Source organism: Mustela erminea, chromosome 2 (genome assembly GCF_009829155.1).
Source record: "Mustela erminea isolate mMusErm1 chromosome 2, mMusErm1.Pri, whole genome shotgun sequence".
NCBI classification, from domain to species: Eukaryota; Metazoa; Chordata; class Mammalia; order Carnivora; family Mustelidae; genus Mustela; species Mustela erminea.
Window position 1 is genome coordinate 42,847,713 of NC_045615.1, and position 21,290 is coordinate 42,869,002.

A 21,290-nucleotide genomic window follows, 5' to 3' on the forward strand; every position below is an offset into this window, starting at 1 on the left:
ACAAAATCTTTTTCTAAAAAGCAGATCTGTAATTTTTAACTGTGGTGGCTTACCTGAGATTCCAGAACCTCCAACTTGCGTTTCCTCACATGAAGAGCTTTACTTGGAAAAGCCCAATAATAATTAGACGTTCCAATCCTCTCACAGTCGACCATACCATCATCAACCAAACTCTGAAGGACTTCTTTCACTGACATAGCAGCTAAAAGAGTTCATTTTTAAAGATGCTATATTGACACATCATAAATATAATTAAAGGCTAAAACTGAAGATAACACTTGCAACAAATATTACAGATCAAGGATTAATAAATCAATAAGGAGCTTTTAAAAATAACAACAAAAAAGGCAAAACACATCAACAGAAAAACAAAAGTGTATCAGTGGACATCTACAAAATATGCAGTCAATAAACAAAAATATTCAACTCCATTAATAATTAAAGAAATGCAAAGTAAAGCAGTGAGATATGATTTCTTGACTATTAAATTAAATATATCTAAACAATATAGTAAAACATTTAGGGTAATGGGTACTCTCAATATGGGAAGAAAATCTGGCAATATGCATACCTTTTATTTAGAAATTCCACTGTTAAAAATTCAGCCAAAGAAAATAATGATGGACATGCAGAGAGATGCTTGTCAAAGCACTGTTTTCCACAGAAAAAAATCCGGAAGCCAGTCCAATAACTGGACTTTTCAAAGTATTTTATTGTGACAGGATACTATACGTAATCATTAAATTTATGTTACAAAGTATTTAATGGCATGGATATATATATATATATGCATTAAAGGGTACTTTGTAGAATTATAAAAAAATATAAAATTAAAAGACACCAGGCATTAATTAGACGGTGGTTATCTTTAAACTGTGGGTAAGAGACAGTTTTTATTTCCTTTTTTTTGGGTTCATTTTTCTTAATTTTTTCCAAATTAACATGTATTGCCTTTTTTTGCTAAAAAAAAAAAAAAAAACTGAAAAAGAAAAAAAACACAAATTTGTGAACTGAATGTTATGGGTAGGAGTAAGATAAAAAATCAGAAAGAGGGGCACCTGGTGGCTCAGTTATTAAGCATCTGTCTTCAGCTCAGGTCATGATCCCAGGGTCCTGGGATCGAGACCTGCATCAGGCTCTCTGCTCAGTGGGAAGCCTGCTTCTTTCTCTCCCACTCCCCCTGCTTGTGTTCCCCCTCTCACTGTCTCTCTCTCTCTGCCAAATAAATAAATAACATCTTTTAAAAAATCAGAAAGCTTTTAAAAATAACAGAAAAATGTGAAGTCATTTCATAAATGTTTGAAATTCACAAACTATTCTTACTTTCTTTTTTTTTCTATTCTTACTTTGTATTAAGTAAAACTGTACCAAGAAATTGTTCATATTTTATTATTTTATTTATTTGTCAGAGAGAAGAGAGAAAGCACAAGCAGGGGGAGCAGCAGGCAGAGGGAGCAGCAGGCAGAAGGAAAGCACGCTCCCCACTAAGCAAGGAGTCTGATGTGGGACTCGATCCCAGGACCCCAGCATTATGACCTGAGTCGAAGGTAGACGCTTAACTAACTGAGCTACCCAGGTGTCCCAAAATTATCCATATTTTAATGCCTGCTTCAATTTTTCCTACAGCAAATCCCCCAAATATAATAAAATCTATCAGAAAACTAAAGATCTAATAAATTAAAAAAAAATCGATACCAAGTGTGCAAACCATCCAACCTCACTTGCAAAGAAGTACAAAGTGAAATGAAATGTCAAGAATTCTAAAAATGACAATGAGGTATCACCTCACACCAGTCAGAATGGCTAAAATCAACAAGTCAGGAAATGACAGATGCTGGCGAGGATGCGGAGAAAGGGAAACCCTCCTACACTGTTGGTGGGAATGCAAGCTGGTGCAACCACTCTGGAAAACAGCATGGAGGTTCCTCAAAATGTTGAAAATAGAACTGCCCTATGACCTAGCAATTGCACTACTGGGTATTTACCCTAAGGATACAAACATAGTGATCCAAAGGGGCATGTGCACCTGAATGTTTACAGCAGCAATGTCTAGAATAGCCAAACTATGGAAAGAACCTAGATGTCCATCAACAGATGAATGGATAAAGAAGATGTGGTATATATACACAATGGAATACTATGCAGCCATCAAAAGAAATGAAATCTTGCCATTTGCGACAATGTGGATGGAACTAGAGTGTATCATGCTTAGCGAAATCAGTCAATGGGAGAAAGTCAACTACCATATGACCTCCCTGATATGAGGAAGTGGTGATGCAACATGGGGGCTTAAGGGGGTAGGAGAAGAATAAATGAAACAAGATGGGATTGGGAGGGAGACAAACCATAAGTGACTCTTAATCTCACAAAACAACTGAGGGTTGCTGGGGGGAGGGGGGTGGGAGAGGAGGGTGGGGCTATGGACATTGGGGAGGGTATGTGCTTCAGTGAGTGCTGTGAAGTGTGTAAACCTGGCGATTCACAAACCTGTACCCCTGGGGATAAAAATATATTATATGTTTATAAAAAATAAAAAATTAAAAAAAAAAGAATTCTAAAAATGAAAACACAGTTCTGAGAAATGAACGTCAATATAATTTGGTATAACCTTCCCTAAAGGCACTTTGAGAGTATGTATTAAATGCCTAAAACTACACAAGGCCCTACTTTCTTTCTTTCTTTCTTTCTTTTTTTTTTCCCAAGTGTGAGACGTGAACTCATGACCCTGAGATCAAGACCTGAGCTGGGATCCCGAGTCAGATGCTTAATGACTGAGCCACCCAGGTGACCCAAGTTTCTATTTTCTATTCTATTTCTAGGAACACTTCCTAATGAAGTAATAGGAGATGTGGAAAAAAATTTAGGGGTGAGGAGGGAAAGGGATGAATAGATGGAGCAAAGAGGGTTTTTAGGGCAGTGAAAATACACCGCATGATACCATAATGATTGATCTGTGTCATTAAACACTTATCCAGAACCACAGAATGTATGACAGCAAAAGTGAATTCCAATGTAAACCATAGACTTTGGGTGATTATAATGTGTCAACTGCAGTGTAACACTGATGAGTGATGCTGACAACAGGAGAAGCTATGCATGTGAGGAGGGGGAGCAGGAAGCATATGGGACCTCTCTATACCTCCCTCTCAATTTTGCTGTGAACCTAAAACTGCTCTTTAAGAAAAAAAAATTATAGATAGCATGTTACACATTAATTTTAGCAGCAAAATTTGGGAACCATCTAGGTGTTCAATTATAGTAACAGGCTAAACAAATTATGGTACAGTAGGTGGTCACAGAATGAAATATTAGAGATGCACATGCTGTAAATCTTTTTTAAAAAAGCAAATGACATATGGAAATGTAGATGATATAATGTTAAGTGAAAAAATACATAAACACAAAGCTGTATTTGCAGCATGATTCTCTCTGGGAAAAAAAAAGACAGATAAATACATACACAGACAGAGAGAATCTAAGAATAAGAAATCAAAATACACCAAAATGTTAATAGAGGTGATCCCAGAAAAGAGGGCTTATGACAAATTTTACTTTGATTATATACTTTATAATTTTCAAATTTGTTCAAATAAACATGTATAGTTTATACAAGGAAAACAAGGTTTAAAAAATAAATATATCATACATAGTGAGTTTAACAGTGACCCTTCAAAAGATAACTCCCAAAACCTGTGAATGTGACCTTACTTGGAGCAAGGGTACAATTAAGGATCATAGGATAAAATCATCCTAGATTTAGGGTAGGTCCCAAATCCAATGACATATGTCCTTATAAGAGACAGAAAGGGAGAAAATAAAGGGGGAAGTTTATGTGAAAACAGAGGCAGAGATTAGAATGATGTGTCTATTATGCCAAGCACTACTGACAGCCACCAGAAGCTAGGAGAAAAGCATGAAATAGATTCTCCTTCAGAATCTCCAGAAGGAACCAACTCTACCAACACCTTGATTTTAGACTTCTGGCCTCCAGAATTATGAGAGAATACATTCTATTGTGTTAAGCCACCAAGCTGGGATAATTTGTTAAACACCAACAGAAAACTAATACACCATGTAAAAATATGAAGCCACATTTAAGAAATACCAGAACATACACGAATAGGTTTTTACTTCTTTTGAAGTAAATTCTGCATATAAATAAATGTGTGCATTTGTGTATGCATGTGTGTGTGCATGTGTGTATGCATAAGTATGCATGCATACTCCATTTAAAATTTTCTAAAGCAGACACTTCATACATGAGAATCATGGCCATGGCCCAAGGACATCATGGAAGTGTTTTTACAGTCTTCATCCCTAGAAATTTATGTTTTCATAAAGGAAAGACCATTGCAGAAGAGATGACCAATATTTCCCAAAATGTCTCAGCATGTCTTTGATACTCACTAATGCCTTTCTCTTTGGGAGCAATCTTCTCCATGTCTTTTAATTGAAATACATCTTTCTGTTTAAAAAAGTTAAAAAAGAGATGAAAAACATGTATTTATCTTCTACCATATATTTATATTTACCATCATATATTAATAAAACATTGTACTATAAAAGCTATGTCTGGTAATGAACAGTGTAACAGAAATCAAGCATTTTAGGGTTAGAAGAAACTGCAATTATCCTATTTGATAGCTCCAACAGAACTTAAAGGGACAGATTTTGCAAGAACATACAATTCTTTAAAGTCACTGGAGAGCAGAATGTTAAGAACATCTTCCTAATGAAATATAAAAATTACTTTATAATAAATTCTTTAACATGAGATAATCATCTTCTCTGACACTTTAAGACACAGTGATTTGCTTAGCATATATCATATGCCACAGACCTAACAGTTCTAAATAAAAACAAAACAGACAACTGTCAAGATTTGTTTCCATTTAAGGTTTCATGGAAGAGCTATGCCTAAACAACAGGGAAATTATACAATTCATGGGTGCCTATCAATGATTCACCTATACAGGTGGCACGTGCACCACATGCAAAGCAAAATATTATGGGAAGAGAAGCGTCTGGGTGGCTCAGTGGCTTCAGGTCATGATCCCAGGGTCCTGGGATGGAGCCCCACATTGGGCTGTTTGCTCAGCGGGACGCATGCATCTCTCTCTATCTGCCTGCTGCTCTTCCTGCTTTTATGCGCTATCTCTGTCAAATAAATAAACAAAATCTTAAAAAAAAATTATAGGAAGATAAACACGTAGACTATTTAATCTTACTTGTAGTTGGAAAAAATCTATGTAGAACACGCCTTTATTCTTTTTTTTTTTTTTTTAAGATTTTATTTATTTGTCAGAGAGAGAGAGAGTACCCACAAACAGGCAGAGTAGCACTCTTCCTATAGGGAGAAGTAGACTCCCCTCTGAACAGGGAGCCCAATTGGGGCTAGAGCCCAGGACTCCAGGATCATGACCTGAGCTGAAGGCAGATACTTAAGTGAACGAGCCACCCAGGCATCCTGAACACTCCTTTATTCTTGTACTAAGACTTGATTGAAGTGGTGAAAAGAGCTTAAATAACAAAAGTGAAATATTTGAAAAGACTCAAGTATTCAGTAATTATAACAGAGTTATTGTGATTGCTTTAAATGGAAATGTAGGATCTATTTCTTTTAAAATAAACTTGAAAAGGTAACTTCAATAGGATAGAAAATAGACTTCATAAAAATTTAAAGTTCCACTCATGCAAGGGCATGTTAAGAAACTGAGGACAAATACTGACCAGAAGGCAGTATTCATGAAACATACCTGACAAAAGACAGGTACCCAGCATGTATAAGGAATTCTTTTAAAGTGTATTCCCTCTCCTCCCCCTCAAAAATGAACATACCAATGAATAAAGGAGAGGACAGATGAATATATATGTGGTAAAGTCAGCAGAGTAAAATGTTAATGGTAGAATCTAGGTGTTGGGCATCCAGGAATTAACTGTAAAATTCTTTTGTCTTTCATAATAAAATATGGGAAGAAGTAACTTCATCTCACTACACTTAAGATTTAGTAAACTAAGAAAAACTTTGTCATTGCTCTTACAGTGTGAAAACAATTTTTGCACATCTATAAGTAAACCATTTAAAGAAAATACTTCAGGATCTCAGAAAACATGCAATAAATTACTGCATTCTGGCCTCTAATGCATTTTTAAAAATCAATCAAATCTATCTGCAAACATTTAGATTTCCTGAAAAAAGAACATGAACTCACTGAGATATCTGCCTATATGTGGTCCTCAAGGAAGAGCTCTGAACATACTGGCTGCCCCTGTGGGGTTAGCATGTAAATAAGTGGGCTTACAGAGTACTAACCTCAGAACTAAAATGTGGTCCCTTAAGTGAACAGAGAAAATGGTCTTAAGAAAATATTAGTTCTCCACAGTATTAAACAGAGGTAATAAAGGAGAGATGAACAGAAAGGGCTCTAGCTCTTTATATATATATATGTGTGTGTGTGTTTGTGTGTGTGTATTCACACATACATACATACACATTTTTATAATTTATAAAACTTATATATGTAAATAAATAAAAGCATGTGTAAGATACCATGGAAGGCACATAGTTTTAGAGCTAGATAATGTTTAATTAAGTACTTAAGACCTGGACATTGTGATGATTTACATGGGTTATCTTATTTAACCCTCACACCAAAACTGTGAGCTGGGTACAATTATTACCATCCTCTTTAATAAACAAGGAAGCTGAGACATAGGTCAAGTTCTTGGTTAAGCTCACAAAGCTATTCAGTAAAATAGATTTCAGGTGCAAGTGCTTTCTCATTTAGTTATATTGTTCTCATGCCATTCTTCAGTTTTTCTATTACATTAGCAACTTCAAACACAAACACACACACACGAATGAATATATAAGAATAAATGAACTGAAACCAGTATCAATTTTTAGCTTTACATAAAAACTCAGTGACTACTGAACTTCTGGAAGCTGTTAATACTCATCAGTATCATGTTATTAATTGATATCAGGGTTGAAAATTTTCAATCTGAAACAGCCAATTTTGATACTTGAGAAAATTTTAACAACATCATAAAGGACAAAATCATTCCCCCCACCACTCTTCCCAGCTTTCCACTGCCTAACAAGAATTAAGTCTACTCTTCTTGCTGAGATCATAGGAAAAATATTCAGACTCAATAGAATAGTCATAATCATCACATGTAAACTTCATCAATTTATCTTTCTAATCATTATTCTTTTTTTTAAAGATTCCATTTACTTATTTTAGAGAGAGAATGTGTGTGAGCAGGGGGAGGGGCAAAGGGAGAGGGAGAGCTCTAAAGCAGACTTGGAACTGAGTGCAGAGCAATGGTGGGCTTGATCTCATGACCCTGAGATCATGATCTGGGCCGAAATCAAGAGTCAGAGACATATAACTGATTGAGCCACCAGGCACCTCTTAATTAATCATTTAATCAATAATTAATGATTAAAATAATTAAATAATCAATTATTTAATTAATAATCATCATTATTAATATGATACTCTGTTCTGAATTGCCAATGACTTTTGGTAAGTCATTCTAGGCAGTTAACATTAGTAAGATTACACTTAAAGGGTGGTTTTTAAAACAAAACTCCCCAGAATGTTTTGCTTGTTCTACTGATAATCTGCATTATCAAAATGAAAATGTCAAGTACTATCACTAATTATCTTATTAATTTCATATTCTACTTTGCCATTTTTCCCAACATCTTTACACCTGTATATAATGAAAGCAGCCATAGGTTGGGGCCAGACTAGACTTTGAAGTTATAGTCAAGTATTACACTAAGACACAGGAAGTTGAAGTTAGTGTTTTTTGTAAGCCAAAGATTTAGACTTGAACCTGTTAGAAAGAAAAAAAAAAAAAAAAAAGCAACATAAAGCAACATGGTAAAGAAAACAGCCTCTAGAGCCAGGTGCCTGGGTTTGAATCCTGACTTTGCGACTTAGGACCTAAAACTTCAAACTTATTTCCTCTTAGTGGCAGGCACAAATATCTGGAATAAATTAAGGGAGCCTATGTATAATGATATATATATATTACACTACAGACAGATTTATCAATGTAAAGAGGCAGCATTTAGCACTGCCTCTAAAAATCAGATGGTCGTCCCGGGATTTGAATCCTAGTACTAACGTTTTAATTTTTGAGATCCCATGCACTTGGGTGTGTCTCAGAGGTCCTCATCTGTAGAATGAGGATCATAGAGTTAAGAAAGAAGGAATCAGATAACATACACCAAGTGGTCAGAACAATGACTGGCACCTAGGAAGCAATCAGTAGATGTCAACTATTATCATTTCCAGGCAGAAAGGGGACACAATCAAATATACGCTTCAGAAAGATCATTCTGGACAGAAGGGAACATTGGGGTAGGGTTCTTCCTTCCTCCACAGCTTCAGAGAAACAAAAAATGTTTGCAGAATTTTATCCATTCCACAGGAAACTGATCAGCATTGATATTTAATGAAAAAGGTACAGTTTAACACTGATATACACTTAAGGAGAAAATTACATAAAATACTAAAAATCTTATAGAAAACAACTCACCGTCTCAAAAAATATTTCCATCATGCGGGCTCTCTTCTCCTCTGCACTTAGTCCTTTTTTCTTCGACTAAAGCACAAAAGTAAAAAAGTAAACACTGCATTAAAAAAAAAAAAAAAAAAAGACTGCATTTTAAAACAACTTGGTCTGAAATGTTATGGTCTTGTCTGCCAATAGGTTTGATTAGAGTTATCAAACCTATTGGCAGACAAGACCATAACATTTCAGACCAAGTTGCTCTAAAGACTCATTATAACTACTACATGCCAAGACTTGTGATTAGTGCTGCCTGTGTAGTAAGAAGAACTGTGGTTGAAATAGAGCCTGGGGGGCGCCTGGGTGGCTCCGTGGGTTAAAGCCTCTTTCTTCGGCTCAGGACATGATCTCAGGGTCCTGGGATGGAGCTCCACATTAGGCTCTCTGCCCGGCAGGAGGCCTCCTTCCTCCTTTCTCTCTGCCTGCCTCTCTGCCTATTTGTGATCTCTTTCTGTCAAATAAATAAATAAAATCTTAAAAAAAAAAAGAAATAGAGCATGGGTGGCTTAGTTGTTAAGCATCTGTCTTTGGTTCGGGTTGTGATCCCAGAGTCCTGGGATCAAGCCCTGCATCGGGCTTCCTGCTTGGCGGGGAGCCTGCTTCTTCCTCTCTCACTGTGTCTCTCTCTGTCAAGTAAATAAATAAAATCTTTAAACAAACAAACAAATAAACAAAAAGAACTGTGGTTAAGATACAGTCTGGCAGTTTACAGAAACTCAATATTTATCAAATGATCCAATGATATGTCACTATATTTACCTTCAAAAAAGACTTACAACCTCATGGAGAAAAAAGACATAACTAATAAATGATGGAAAGATCATTGCACAAATTGCTACAAGGACAGAATGAATTCTACCCTGGGGAAGGCTGAAGGCTCTCTAGAAAGGCTGGAGATGAAAAGGATTTTGGCAAGTTGAGAAATGGTGAGAAGGTGTCCTGGGCAGACCACACACATAGGCACGATGTTATGGAAGTTCGTGGAATGTTCCAGAAAGACAAGAACTCAGGGATGACTGCTGTGTGGTGCCTAGAGAAGGAGTGGTAGGGAAGGGGAGAAAAGCTGTCTGGGGCCAGATCATGGGATGCTGACTGTCCGGCCCAAGGGAATGTATGTTATTCTAGATGGTGAGAAGCTATTGAGCAACCTCAAAAGCAGGAGAGTGACAAGATTACAACTATATTTTAGTAAGATGACATTTTAGTAGCATTGTGGAGCGTAGGATGGAGAATGGAAAAACCCATCCAAGTAGAAAATGGAAGCCTACTGCAGTTTACTATTATTCTATATCTACAGTTTAGCCAAGTTAAAATTAAGATAGTTAACACATAACTAAAATCCGTTGATAATGAATTTTACTATATATTGTATTCAGGATATATACACAAAGGTGAAATACAAATTTTTTCTTAAAAAGCCAAATTCTGGGGCACCTGGGTGGCTCAGTGGGTTAAAGCCTCTGCCTTTGGCTCAGGACATGATCCCAGGGTCCTGGGATGGAGCTCCACATTAGGCTCTCTGCCCGGCAGGAAGCCTCCTTCCTCCTCTCTCTCTGCCTGCCTCTCTGCCTGATCTCTCTGGGATCCCCACATCCGGCTCTCTGCTCAGCAGGGAGCCTGCTTCCCGCCCGCCCCCTCCGCTCTCTGCCTGCCTCTCTGCCTACTTGTAATCTCTGTCTGTCAAGTAAATAAATAAAACCTTAAAAAAAATAAAAGCCAAATTCTCTCAAGGTGAAGATTCACAGAAAATAACAAAAGAGAGAAATCTCATCTCTAGTGGAGAATTCCACACTAATATTTAAGTGACCTGCATCTTTCTCAAAAATCACAGAAGATTAGGAGGCAACATAAACTGTTTAGTAAGAACTTAGAAACACTTTACACCACCTAATAAAGCAGACATAAAAAAGACTGAGCCTGTCCAACCAAATACTCCATCAGAAAATGAAAAGCCTAAAATAGATGGGGAAAGGGATTTGAAGTTGCCATTCTGAATACATACCAGGGTACATGAGTCTTTATTCTACTTATACAACCTACAAAACCACTAACTGATTTTTTTTTTAAGATTTTATTTACTTTACAGACAGAGATCACAAGTAGGCAGAGAGGCAGGCAGAGAGAAAGAGAGGAAGGGAAGCAGGCTCCCTGCGGAGCAGAAATCCCGATTTGTGGCTCGATCTCAGAACCCTGGGATCATGATCTGAGCCAAAGGCAGAGGCTCTAACCCACTGAGCCACCCAGGTACCTCCACTAATTCATTTTCACAGCAATAAAATTATCTGGCATTCCTTGATGAGTTGTATGGGTAAAAAAAAAAACCCTCCAGTGTTCTCTACTGATCCCCCACATCTCCTCACACCTTTTCTTTAATCTCTTCTGCCTTTACAGTTTCAACTAACATTTAGGCTGAATCCTCAAATCTTTACATCAGCCTCTGAAGTATGCTCCTGAGCTTCAATCTCAAGTGTCTACCTGCCCGCTGGACAGACTTCAAACTCTGAAGGTTTAAACTGAACTCTTCTTCTCCTACATCTACTCCCCAATCCTGCTGTTCTAGATCCTGAACTCAGTTAGATATCACCTTGTTAGCCAAGCCAGAGGCCTGGCGTTCATCCCAGGTTCCTTCATCCCTCTTACTCCATATTAGACCAGTCACCAAGTTCTGCCAATGTTAGTGGTGAAATATTTCTCAAATCCACCCTGTCTGCTCCATCCCTACAACTCTGACCTCAGTTCAGGCCTTTATTACAGGTTCTGCCTCCAGCAACATACTGGTAGGTAAGCCCTCGGGCCACACTTTGTCTCACCCTCTAAGTTCAAATTCCACCCTGCCAAGAACCAAATCTAACCAAGCCTCTCCCTTGCTTAAAAGCCTTCAGTGGCTCCGAACCATCTGGAAGTAGCCAATCACTCTGCAGTGATACACGAGGCCCTTTCCCACGACCCCAATCTACCCAATACCACTCTCCACCTCATATTTTACCATAACATGGAGAGTTAAGCAACTTGAGCTGTAATACAAAAACTAGACAGTCCCTGACTTGCCATCATCTGACTTTTTCAACTTTGTGATGGTGTGAAAGCGACACACATTCAGTAGAAACCATACTTCGAATTTTGAATTCGAACCTTTTTCCCAGCTAGCAATAGGTGATACGGTGCTATCATGATGCTGGGCAGCCATAGGACCATAATGTAAACAACCCATACACTTACAGCCATTCCATACCCACACAACCATTCTGCTTTTCAGTATAGTTTTCAACAAGTCACATGAGATATTCAATACTTTATTATAAAACAGGCTTTGTCTTAGATGTTTTTGCCCAGATAAAGGTTAATGTCTAAGTATTCTGAGCATGGTTAAGGCAGGCTATGATGTTCCATACATTAGGTGTATTAAATGCATTTTTTATTTAATGATATTTTTTACTTACAATGGGTTTATCACCATATAATTCCATTGTAGGCTGAGGAAGATCTGTACTTTTTTTTTTTTTTTAAAGACTTTATGTATTTACTTGCCAAAGAGAGAGAGACCACAAGCAGAGGGAGTGGCAGGCAGAGGAAGAAGCAGGTCCTCACTGAGCAAGGAGACTGATGAGGGGCTCAATCCCAGGACCCTAGGATCATGATCTGAGCCGAAGGCAGAAGCTTAACGGACTGAGCCACCCAGGCATCCCGATGAAGATCTGTACTTGTAATTCTCTACTCCCAGCATGCTCTTTCCCAACTTTGTGTTTTAAAAAAACTGTTCTGGGGCACTTGGGTGGCTCAGTGAGTTAAAGCCTCTGCCTTCGTCTCATGTCATGATCCCAAGGTCCTGGGATAACGTCTCACATCAGGTTCTCTGCTCAGGAGAGAGCCTGCTTCTTCCTTTCTCTCTCTGCCTGCCTCTCTGCCTACTTGTGATCTCTATTTGTCAAATAAATAAATAAAATCTTTAAAAAAAGAGAGAGAGAAAACTGTTCTAAAACACTCGTTCCTTTTGCCTTTTTAAAATTCCAAAAAGTCTCCCAAGGCTTAGTTCAACTATTCTGTAAAAGAGCTTCCGTGAGCTCATAGGACAGTCTGAGTGTCATTCCATGTGTTCCCAGAACACACCTTCATCAAATCACTTGGTATACTTCTCTTTCTCAACCGACTCCGCCGACTGTAAATTTCTTCAGAACACACACTACCCATGCTTTCCTAGAGTTTAGTGCTAGATTAGAGCAGACACAAAGGCCAGCCCTTGACTTCAAGGCCATGTATCTAAAGCCCCAACCATAAAGTTTGAGACTGTTCAATCTCCCAAACCCCATAACACCCACGGCACTCACATAAATACAATACAGGGTAAATTAATAACAAAAAATTCTATGATAACTACTTGGTGCCTTTCTTGGAGAGATAATTCACAGAAATCCCAAGTAAGCAATCTCTAAAAAATCATATAGACCTATTCACTAAATCAAGAGTCAAAAGCCAGCATTCAATCCTGCTTTAATTAGTACCCCTTCGCACTGGCCTCAGCAGTATCAGAATAACCAAGCATGAAATTCACACTCAGTTAAGAAGGCTCTTTTGGCTCATTTCTCTAGTCTAGTGGGTTTCAAACTGCCATTAGAATCATCTCAGGGGCTTTTAAAAAGTACTGATGCCAAGGCACATGCTATATGAATTGAAAGAGAATCTCTGAGACCAGGCCTGGGCCTGCAATTTTTTAAGAGCCTCTCCAGGTACTTTACCTGGCGCTGGGATTGAGAATACTGCTCTTCTCACCCCAGAATCTAGAGGCAAGTCAGGGTGAGGATCCCTTTAGGGCTTTAGTCTGTGGCTGCATCAGTGGAAGACAGATCCAAAGCTTCAGGAAAAGCTCCAGATATTTTGGTATTGTTAAACTGCTCCCCGAGAGACTCACAGACTCCACAAGAATCTGCCACCAAGACACAGACTAGGAGACAGTGTAGAGTCCCGGAAGCAAACAGTTTTGCAAAAGCTCTTATCACTCAGTTCAGTAGCTACAATAGTTACTCAAGAAATATGGATGAGCTGTAACATTCATTTACATTGTTTTCAGGCTAATTTGTTAGTGTCTTTCATGACTGGAAATAGTTTTTATAATTAACCACAGTAGGACAGCATCATGGCCAGAATTAAAATTTTTACAATCCATGTAAAAAGGATGCCATGCTAATTCATATTTAGAAATTTCTCCAAAAAATCAACAGGGGCTCATTTAATACTTAATATTAAAGAAAATGTGCTGACAACGTAAGTTAGAGATGCTTTCAAATTAGTAAGTCAGGGGACTCAAGAACTGACCTGAGGATAACAAATCTTTGGACTGACCAACATACAGCTATCCCCACCTTTCAGAAGACCTACATTAGTACCTGTTTTCACTAATCAAAAGAAATCGTAAGAGTATTTTCACTAGTATGAAAAAAGGCAAAAAGCAAAAATAGGAAAATAGTGTTGAGCGCTTGTTTTGCGAAGGGCCTACCATGTTCCTTCCCTGGGAACTACATTCAGCACCTCAAGCATAAGCCATCACAGGTTTGAACTCTGTTGGTGAGAATCTGGGCTGTATCTCAATTTATTTTGTGCCCCTGTTAGCAAGTTCTGTCCTAAGGTATTCCAAAAGCCTGAGAGGAAAAAAAAAATATTTTTTTTAAGCCTAAGAAGTTATTCTTTGGGGTCTAGGAATGCTCAAAAATTTTTTCCATATAAATTAATAATTGCTTCCTCACCTCATGCCATTTCAGATTACGAAAGGCTTCATAGGAATGCTAGTTTCAAAGAGTGGGGGAAACCTGTATTTTTTTTTTTAAAGATATTATTTATTTATTTGACAGAGATCATAAGAAGGCAGAGAGGCAGGCAGAGAGAGAGGAGGAAGCAGGCCCCCTGCGGAGCAAAGAGCCCAATGTGGGGCTTGATCCCAGGACCGCAGGATCATGACCTGAGCCAAAGGCAGAAGCTTTAATCCACTGACTCACCCAGGAAACTTGTATTTTAAACCACTTAAAAAACCATACATTTAAGAAACCTCCAATTAGGAGTTACAGAATTCCTCAAATCAACCCCATTTCCCAATTACAATAAAATTTAGAGAAATTAAAATAGAAAATATCTGTTGCCCGCAAAACTGAGAGAGTACATTGTATTTCTCTGATTCCAAAAATATGCCTGGATTTATAATAACTGTTTATTCACGAAGACTAACCAAATCAAAACAAACCGCTATTGACTCACAATTAGGAAAGAGAACAAAGGTTTGTCTTGTCTCTGATCAAGGTAACACTAAACTTAATTCTTCAGCATACATAAAAAATAGGATGTATCTCAAAATTTTATTCTAATTTATTTCATGTTTCTTCATTATCAGAGGTAATCATCTGAAAATATAGTTAACAGCATATTACCCATTTAGTATTAGAAGGTGATTCAAATGTAAAGGTAGATTAGATAAAAGGGTAAAGTTAATGCATTTGTGCTGCATAGTTCTGTCCGTTGTATTAGTAACTATGAGAAACATGCAATCACACAGCACTGGCAACAGATTTAACTGTGGTCCTGTAGTTTCTGAGACCACTTTATGCCCAGGTGGCTGCGTTATTAGTTTAACCACAAAGAAGCCGTTATCAGTTGTAATTGCATCTGGGCGAGTATCTTCAAATAAATACCGTACAACCTAGATCGTGCCCAGCAAAAAAACGACCACTTAACTAAATTAAGATATTAAAATCTTAGATCCATTTAATTAGATGTTGATTCTCTGCCAACAGAAGTAGAAAAAAAAAATGACACCAAACTCAAGGTTTATGAAAATGATTTGATGAGGTGTAAGGGATTAAATTCACCAAGATAAAAGGTCTATCTGGAATCTTACCAGGACTTAACCTATCATGGTATGCAAGGAAGGCGAATTCAGTGCTTCTCTAATAAAGGGGCCAAACAACTAGCAATCCGAAGCACAAAAGGGCATCGACCCCTGAACTTTAGGGAAAAAGCAGCGATCTTCAAAGAAATCTTACTGGCATAAAAGACTCGCTAGGTTACTGCTGAAATCGTGAGCCCTTCAGAAACGTGCTCTAAGAACTACAATACATGGCAACCCTCAATTGTCAAAACACAAAAGCCATTAAGATCCAAGGCTTCGGTCCGTCCCGCTCACACCCTTCCCGGTTCTTCCTAGGAGGCTGCAGCTTGGGCGGCCAAACTCCGGGAGCCCGAGGCTCGGGTTCTGAAGCGACTCGTGCTCTGACTGGTCGCTAAGTTTGCGAGGCACACCGGGGCACGTTCGCGAACGCCTCTCGGGTGTGCTCCGAGGGCAGCACGGGGGGTAGGGGCGGAGAGGCCCAGGGGTCGCGGACCCCGGGCCCCAGCTATGTCGGCCCGGCGGCCCCAACAGAGGAGCCAAGCACCCCAAGGCCGCCGAGGCCCCAAGCTGCGTAGGGGCCTTGCGGCCCGGAGACTGGGGAGGCGCGGCACCCGGGAGCGCGGCCTCAGCTCTTACCATGGCTCCGGCGGCGGGTCTTCCGGTGGCCGGGCCGGAGCCGGAGGCGAGGGGCGGGGCGGGCCCAGGCGGGTTTGATTTTGGCGCCGACGGCGCAGCGGGGCGGAGCCGCTACGAGGACGAGGTGGGAGGGAAGTAGGAGGGAAGCTGACTTCCGACCCGCGGCCCCGGGGACCTCTGGTGGCGGTTCCGAGAGGCCGGCCGGAGAGGGGCGGACTGGGGGTTCGGCGCGACTGGTCCCCGCGCTGTTCGCACCTCTTCTCCCTGTGTAGAACGTGCGTGACTCCTTTTCTCTCTCTGAGAAAGTCTTTGAGCCGACACTTCAGTGCGTGTTTTCTTCGCGCTGCAGAAACCGGCCCAAGTTTGCTTTAAAAAAGGGGTGTGTGTGGGGGGGAAGAGGTGGTTTGGGGCTCCTGGGCGACTCAGTCGGTGAAGCGGCTGCCTTCAGCTCAGGTCATGATCCCAGGGTCCTGGAATCGAGCCCCGAGCCCCGCACGGGGCTTCCTGCTCAGCGGGAAGCCTGTTTCTCCCTCTCCCTCTGCCTGCTGCTCTGCCTACTTCTCTCTCTGTCAAATAAATAAATAAAATCTTAAAAAAAAAAATCTCTTTGTATATTTGGCTTGTTTATGTATAGTCTGTTGTTTTTTAAATAACCAAGAGAATGAATTTCAAATGAAAGCTGTGGGAAACTCGCTCCTTCATGACCTGAGGATAGATGGGGATTGGGTCTAAAGCTTGCGCCCCTTCGCCCCTTCGCCTAAAGTCGCTACAAAATTAACTCAGACTTGTCAATTGTTTTGAAAATTATTTTACGTTATTGGGGACCATTTAAAAATATTCTAACTTTACTGAAAGCATAAAGAATGGCATCTAAAGTGGGAATTTGTATCTGCTATTGCTTCTTTAAGAAAAGGAAGCGAAGAAGGGATATATTGATTGCATAGAGTTCTATTACTTTAGTTTGTTATAGATTGCATTACAGTACTATACGACCGACAGTACATCAGGTGATTTTAAATAGTAAATGGGTAGCCATTTAGTACATGTTTTACTATGTACTAGAAAAAACATAAGCAACACATTGTACTCTAGATTTCTCACACATTCCTCCAGATATGGATGAAACACGCCTGTCTGAAAAAATGAAAGTGATATTTAAGAAAAATATTAACTGCCTAGTGGTATCTAGATTTGACAAAAATCATAAGGGCGACGTTTGTGGGAAGGCTTGTCTTGGTTCTGAGACTGCCATACCTGTTCCTCCATCAGATGTGGTCCTTCTTCACTTGGCTTACTCTTACACCGCTTTAGACGTAACCTTCAGGAATCTTTCTGTTTCCCCACTCCCATGGCACAGCAGATAGGGTCCCTTCTGTGGTACCCTACAGCACTCTGCAGTTTTATCATAGCACACCACATTCATTTTAGAACTGTTTTTGGAGTACCAAACCTCAGAATGACTCCATCGAGGAAATGCACCCTGAACTAAAGAACCTTCTCTTAGTTCTTCCTTGAAATTCTGGAAAGTGCGTCCTTGAGAGGAAACTTGTTAGGAAGCAGGAAAAGAAGGTAAAGCCATTTAAAAAGAGACAGGAAAATCTGTAAGGTAGGGAAACCGGTAAGAAAATGAAAAAACCAAGAGAGGAGAAACTTCAACAAGAAATAGTCAACATGATCACCTTTTTCAGTCACATGGCATCCCCTGAGTTAGAAATGGCAATGCAATTGTGTCATTCGCACAGAGCAGCCGTCCCAACAGAAACAATACCCAAACTGGTTCCTGGAGGATGAAAAAATGTCAGATGGTTTGTGGCCCTCCAAAGGACTATAGTACCTAAACAGATACATGACATATTTCTGGTATTCAAATTTTATAGAGTAGGGGTGGGAGGGATTAGAAAAAAATATCTCCTGAGAGGGATGACAATGGAAAAAATGTTGAGAAACACTGGTATAGAATAAGTATATAATTTATCATCCAAACTGGATGAAAGGGACTGCATTTATCATTATGTGAGGACAACAAACATAAATCAGTATTGTCCCCATCAATCATGTGATAACTTGGAACTTCCATAGTGCTATATTAATAACACTTAATGCTTCTTACCTTAATTTGCTCTGTATCAGAGTTACTGATGCTCTTTTAATCTTTCCATCTGGGAGAACAGGCAGAGTAGGTAACTTCCTTTTCTTTGTAATCCTGTCTCATCTCTCATTTCTGGTCTCTGTTCTTCCCTAGACAACTTATGCTCTCTTGCCCTCTTTCAGGAAGCCTTGGCTCATCCGTGGTCCACTTCCAACACCCCTCCTCTATGTTCCTCTGAGGTGAGTTCTTAGCTACCCACTTCCTTAGCTCCACCCAGCGACTCCTGCCACCCTCCACTCCTGGCAGGGTACCTGGGTGCAAGCCCAGAAGGGTCTGAGTTGAGTCTGAGTGGGGCCCTAGGTGCCCATGAGGATCTCTACTTACCTAGCAAGTATCCCTATGTCCAAGACTGTGTGACATTTGATAGCAAATGAAAACCATCACCGTAGGTCAAGAGGCCACAGGAAAAAGGGAAAAGCCTTATATATTCATTTAAGTCTCACCCCAGTAGAATAAAGCTCCATAAGAACAGGGAGTTTTTAGTTCGCTACTGTTCCCCAGTGGTTAACTAGACCCTATAAATATTTGCCAGTGAATACATATAAAAGCAGCTTCCGGTATTATAATTGCCTGGCCTGGTTCACTAACCAAATTGTAAGCTCTTAGAGGTTATAGGATTTGGTTCATCCTTATATCCTTACACCTACCCTAAAGCCTGGTGTATAGCAAGTGCTTAGACCTTTGTTCAGTGACAAAAGCAATGATAACAAAAGACATTAGGGCTGGGTAGAGGATAGAATGTCATCTGCCCTTCCTGCCTCTTCACTTAAGCAATAATAAACCACAACTGTAATTGAACTTGTCTGCTCTGGAAAAGGGTGCATCTGGCTTTACGTGAAGTGAGTCCTCAAAGGACAATTAGAAATATGCTTATATGTGGGGCAACTGGCCTATATTAAGAATGCCATATCTTTGCTTCTGGAAACTTCCAAAGAGCCCACGATGGCAATGGTCCCTGCTTGATTAAACAAAACAAAACAAAAACAAAAACAAAAACAAAAAGAAATAGAAGAATAGAAGCAGGATTCAAAAATACTAATATTCACAGTTACCAGTTGGTAGCGTCCCATCTGGCTTATTTCTCATTTCTGTTTTAGCTCTCCTTCCAAGACTGATTGAGGGTCCTCTTCTAGACTTATAACCTATTATAGATTTTTTTAATCCTCAAAAAAAAAAAAAAAAAAACCAAGAAATTTTTAGTGTCCCTCCATTGTTTTCAGAAAGGACACTCAAAAGATAAATTTTAATATTCATTCCATCACAGCAAAATATAAATCACAGACTTAATGAAAAATCAAAAAGCCTATAAATACATCAGGAAAAAAAGCTGTATACATAAATGTAAGGCTATGACTTGTTTACTCAATGAAGAAGGACAAAAGTCCTTTATAGAACAAAAGACCAAATACCAAACCCATACACCATTCAAGATTGAGAGCTTGTCTATCCTCAAGTCTCATAGGGAACTTACTGGCATGCGCCTAAGGGACATTAAAATGACAAATTTGACATTATAAATGGAGACCAATTTAAATTTTATTTGACTTAAGAAAGACAGAAATTAATCTCTTTGAAAAGCTAGGATGTAGTGATAACATCCTAGTAGTGATTTGTACAGCCAGCATCAGGTTCTTTTACAACAGAACCTCCAGAGGACTGTCCAACATATTCTTTAGATGCTGTGAATACTGTTGGAAATGCTTGGCCGTCAGCTTGATGTTTATTATAATGAATTTTAATTAAGCTCTGGACCCTAAAGATTGCAGTTACAGTGCGGTCCCTTTCTAGTTCTCACGCGCACTTATTCTCATGAGCTTTTCCCCTATCGATTTGGGCAGAAAGCTAAAGAGAACTGGTTGACAACCCTGGCAAACTCGCTTCCGGCAGCAGAGGCCACACATGTAACTACTGTTTCTAGGGGCCAAAGTTTCATTAAAATTTATTAGAAGAAGAAAAGCGCGCAGCGCATGCGTGCTTTGCGCCCAATTCGATTTGGGCAGAAAAGTTGTAAGAATTTGCCTGCATTCTGCAGAAACTCGGACCACGTGGCATTTACGGCGTGCTCCCATGCGGCTCCTGCCGCGACTGCGCTGGACCACCACCGTGGGCCTCAGGCGGCTCCCCTGAAGGCCTGCGCCTATGGAAGTGAGTTCATTAGGGGTTTCCAGCCAATTCTCACGAGCTTTCCACCCAAATCCATATCGATTTGGAATATCTATATCGGAAATTCGGTATCAGCGGAAACCTGGTGAGAACTGGTCGGCATGCTGCAGCAATTCCGGCCATGGGAGCATGTGCCCAGCGTTTGGAGCGTATTCTCACGAGGTTCCGGCGTGACTGGGCGGGACCACCGTCCGGGGAAGGCGGCGCCCGTGAGGGCCCTCGCTACCAGAAGTGAGTTCGCTGGGTGTTTCTGACCAATTCTCAGGAGCTTTCTGCCCAAATCGATACGGGCAGAAAGCTCGTCAGAATTGGCTGGCATTCTGTGGGGACTTGGGCCTGGCAGGCGGTGTGGGGGGCGCGTAAGGAGCACTTTGTCCTGAGGTTCTTGTTGCAATGCCTTCGACCACAGTCTAGCCCCAGGCAGCTCCCCTGAGGGCCCCCGCCATGGGAAGCGAGTTTGCCAGTGGCTTCCTGCCAATTCTTCCGAGCATTCTGCCCAAATCGATATCGATTTCAATTTGGGCAGAATGCTCGGGGCGGGAAACCTCCCACAAACTCTCTTCAAACAGCGGGTGACCCCTTGGCAATCACGCGGGTTCACCAGTAATCCCGCGAAGTCTCCTCTGGAACCTCGCGAGAACTCGTTTCCGACGTCGAATGCGGGCAGGCGGAATGGCGGGAAATGCAGGCCAAATTTCATGAATCTTTTATCCAAATTGCTATCAATTTGGGTAAAAAACTTGTGAGAAATTCCTGGAAACCTTTGGCAAACTGTCCTCCGATGGCGGAGGGCCTCAAGGGAATCGCACAGCTAGGCACCTAATCCCGTGAGGTCTCGGCTGCACCCTCGAGAGAAGTCGTTCCAAATACCCAACGCTCCTG

At 40.2% G+C, this 21,290-nt stretch overlaps 1 protein-coding gene across 4 annotated transcripts in view; it reads right to left on the reverse strand.

Annotated features, from left to right (window-relative positions):
• The window catches only part of MND1 (meiotic nuclear divisions 1), a 73,458-nt gene extending 57,064 nt beyond the window's left edge, over positions 1-16,394 (reverse strand). Inside the window, exons 1-4 of one of the 4 annotated variants that reach the window (XM_032332762.1) lie at positions 16,097-16,389; positions 8,557-8,622; positions 4,408-4,465; positions 54-202 (exon numbers count right to left, since the gene is read on the reverse strand). In XM_032332762.1, coding sequence (XP_032188653.1) covers positions 54-202; positions 4,408-4,465; positions 8,557-8,622; positions 16,097-16,099 — 276 coding nt within the window. In that variant the 5' untranslated portion in view covers positions 16,100-16,389. Of the gene's footprint in view, positions 1-53; positions 203-4,407; positions 4,466-8,556; positions 8,623-15,469; positions 15,517-16,096 lie in introns of those variants that run through there. The other 3 variants (XM_032332761.1, XM_032332759.1, XM_032332760.1) reach the window with 3 other exon arrangements.
• Between the last annotated feature and the right edge of the window lie 4,896 nt (positions 16,395-21,290).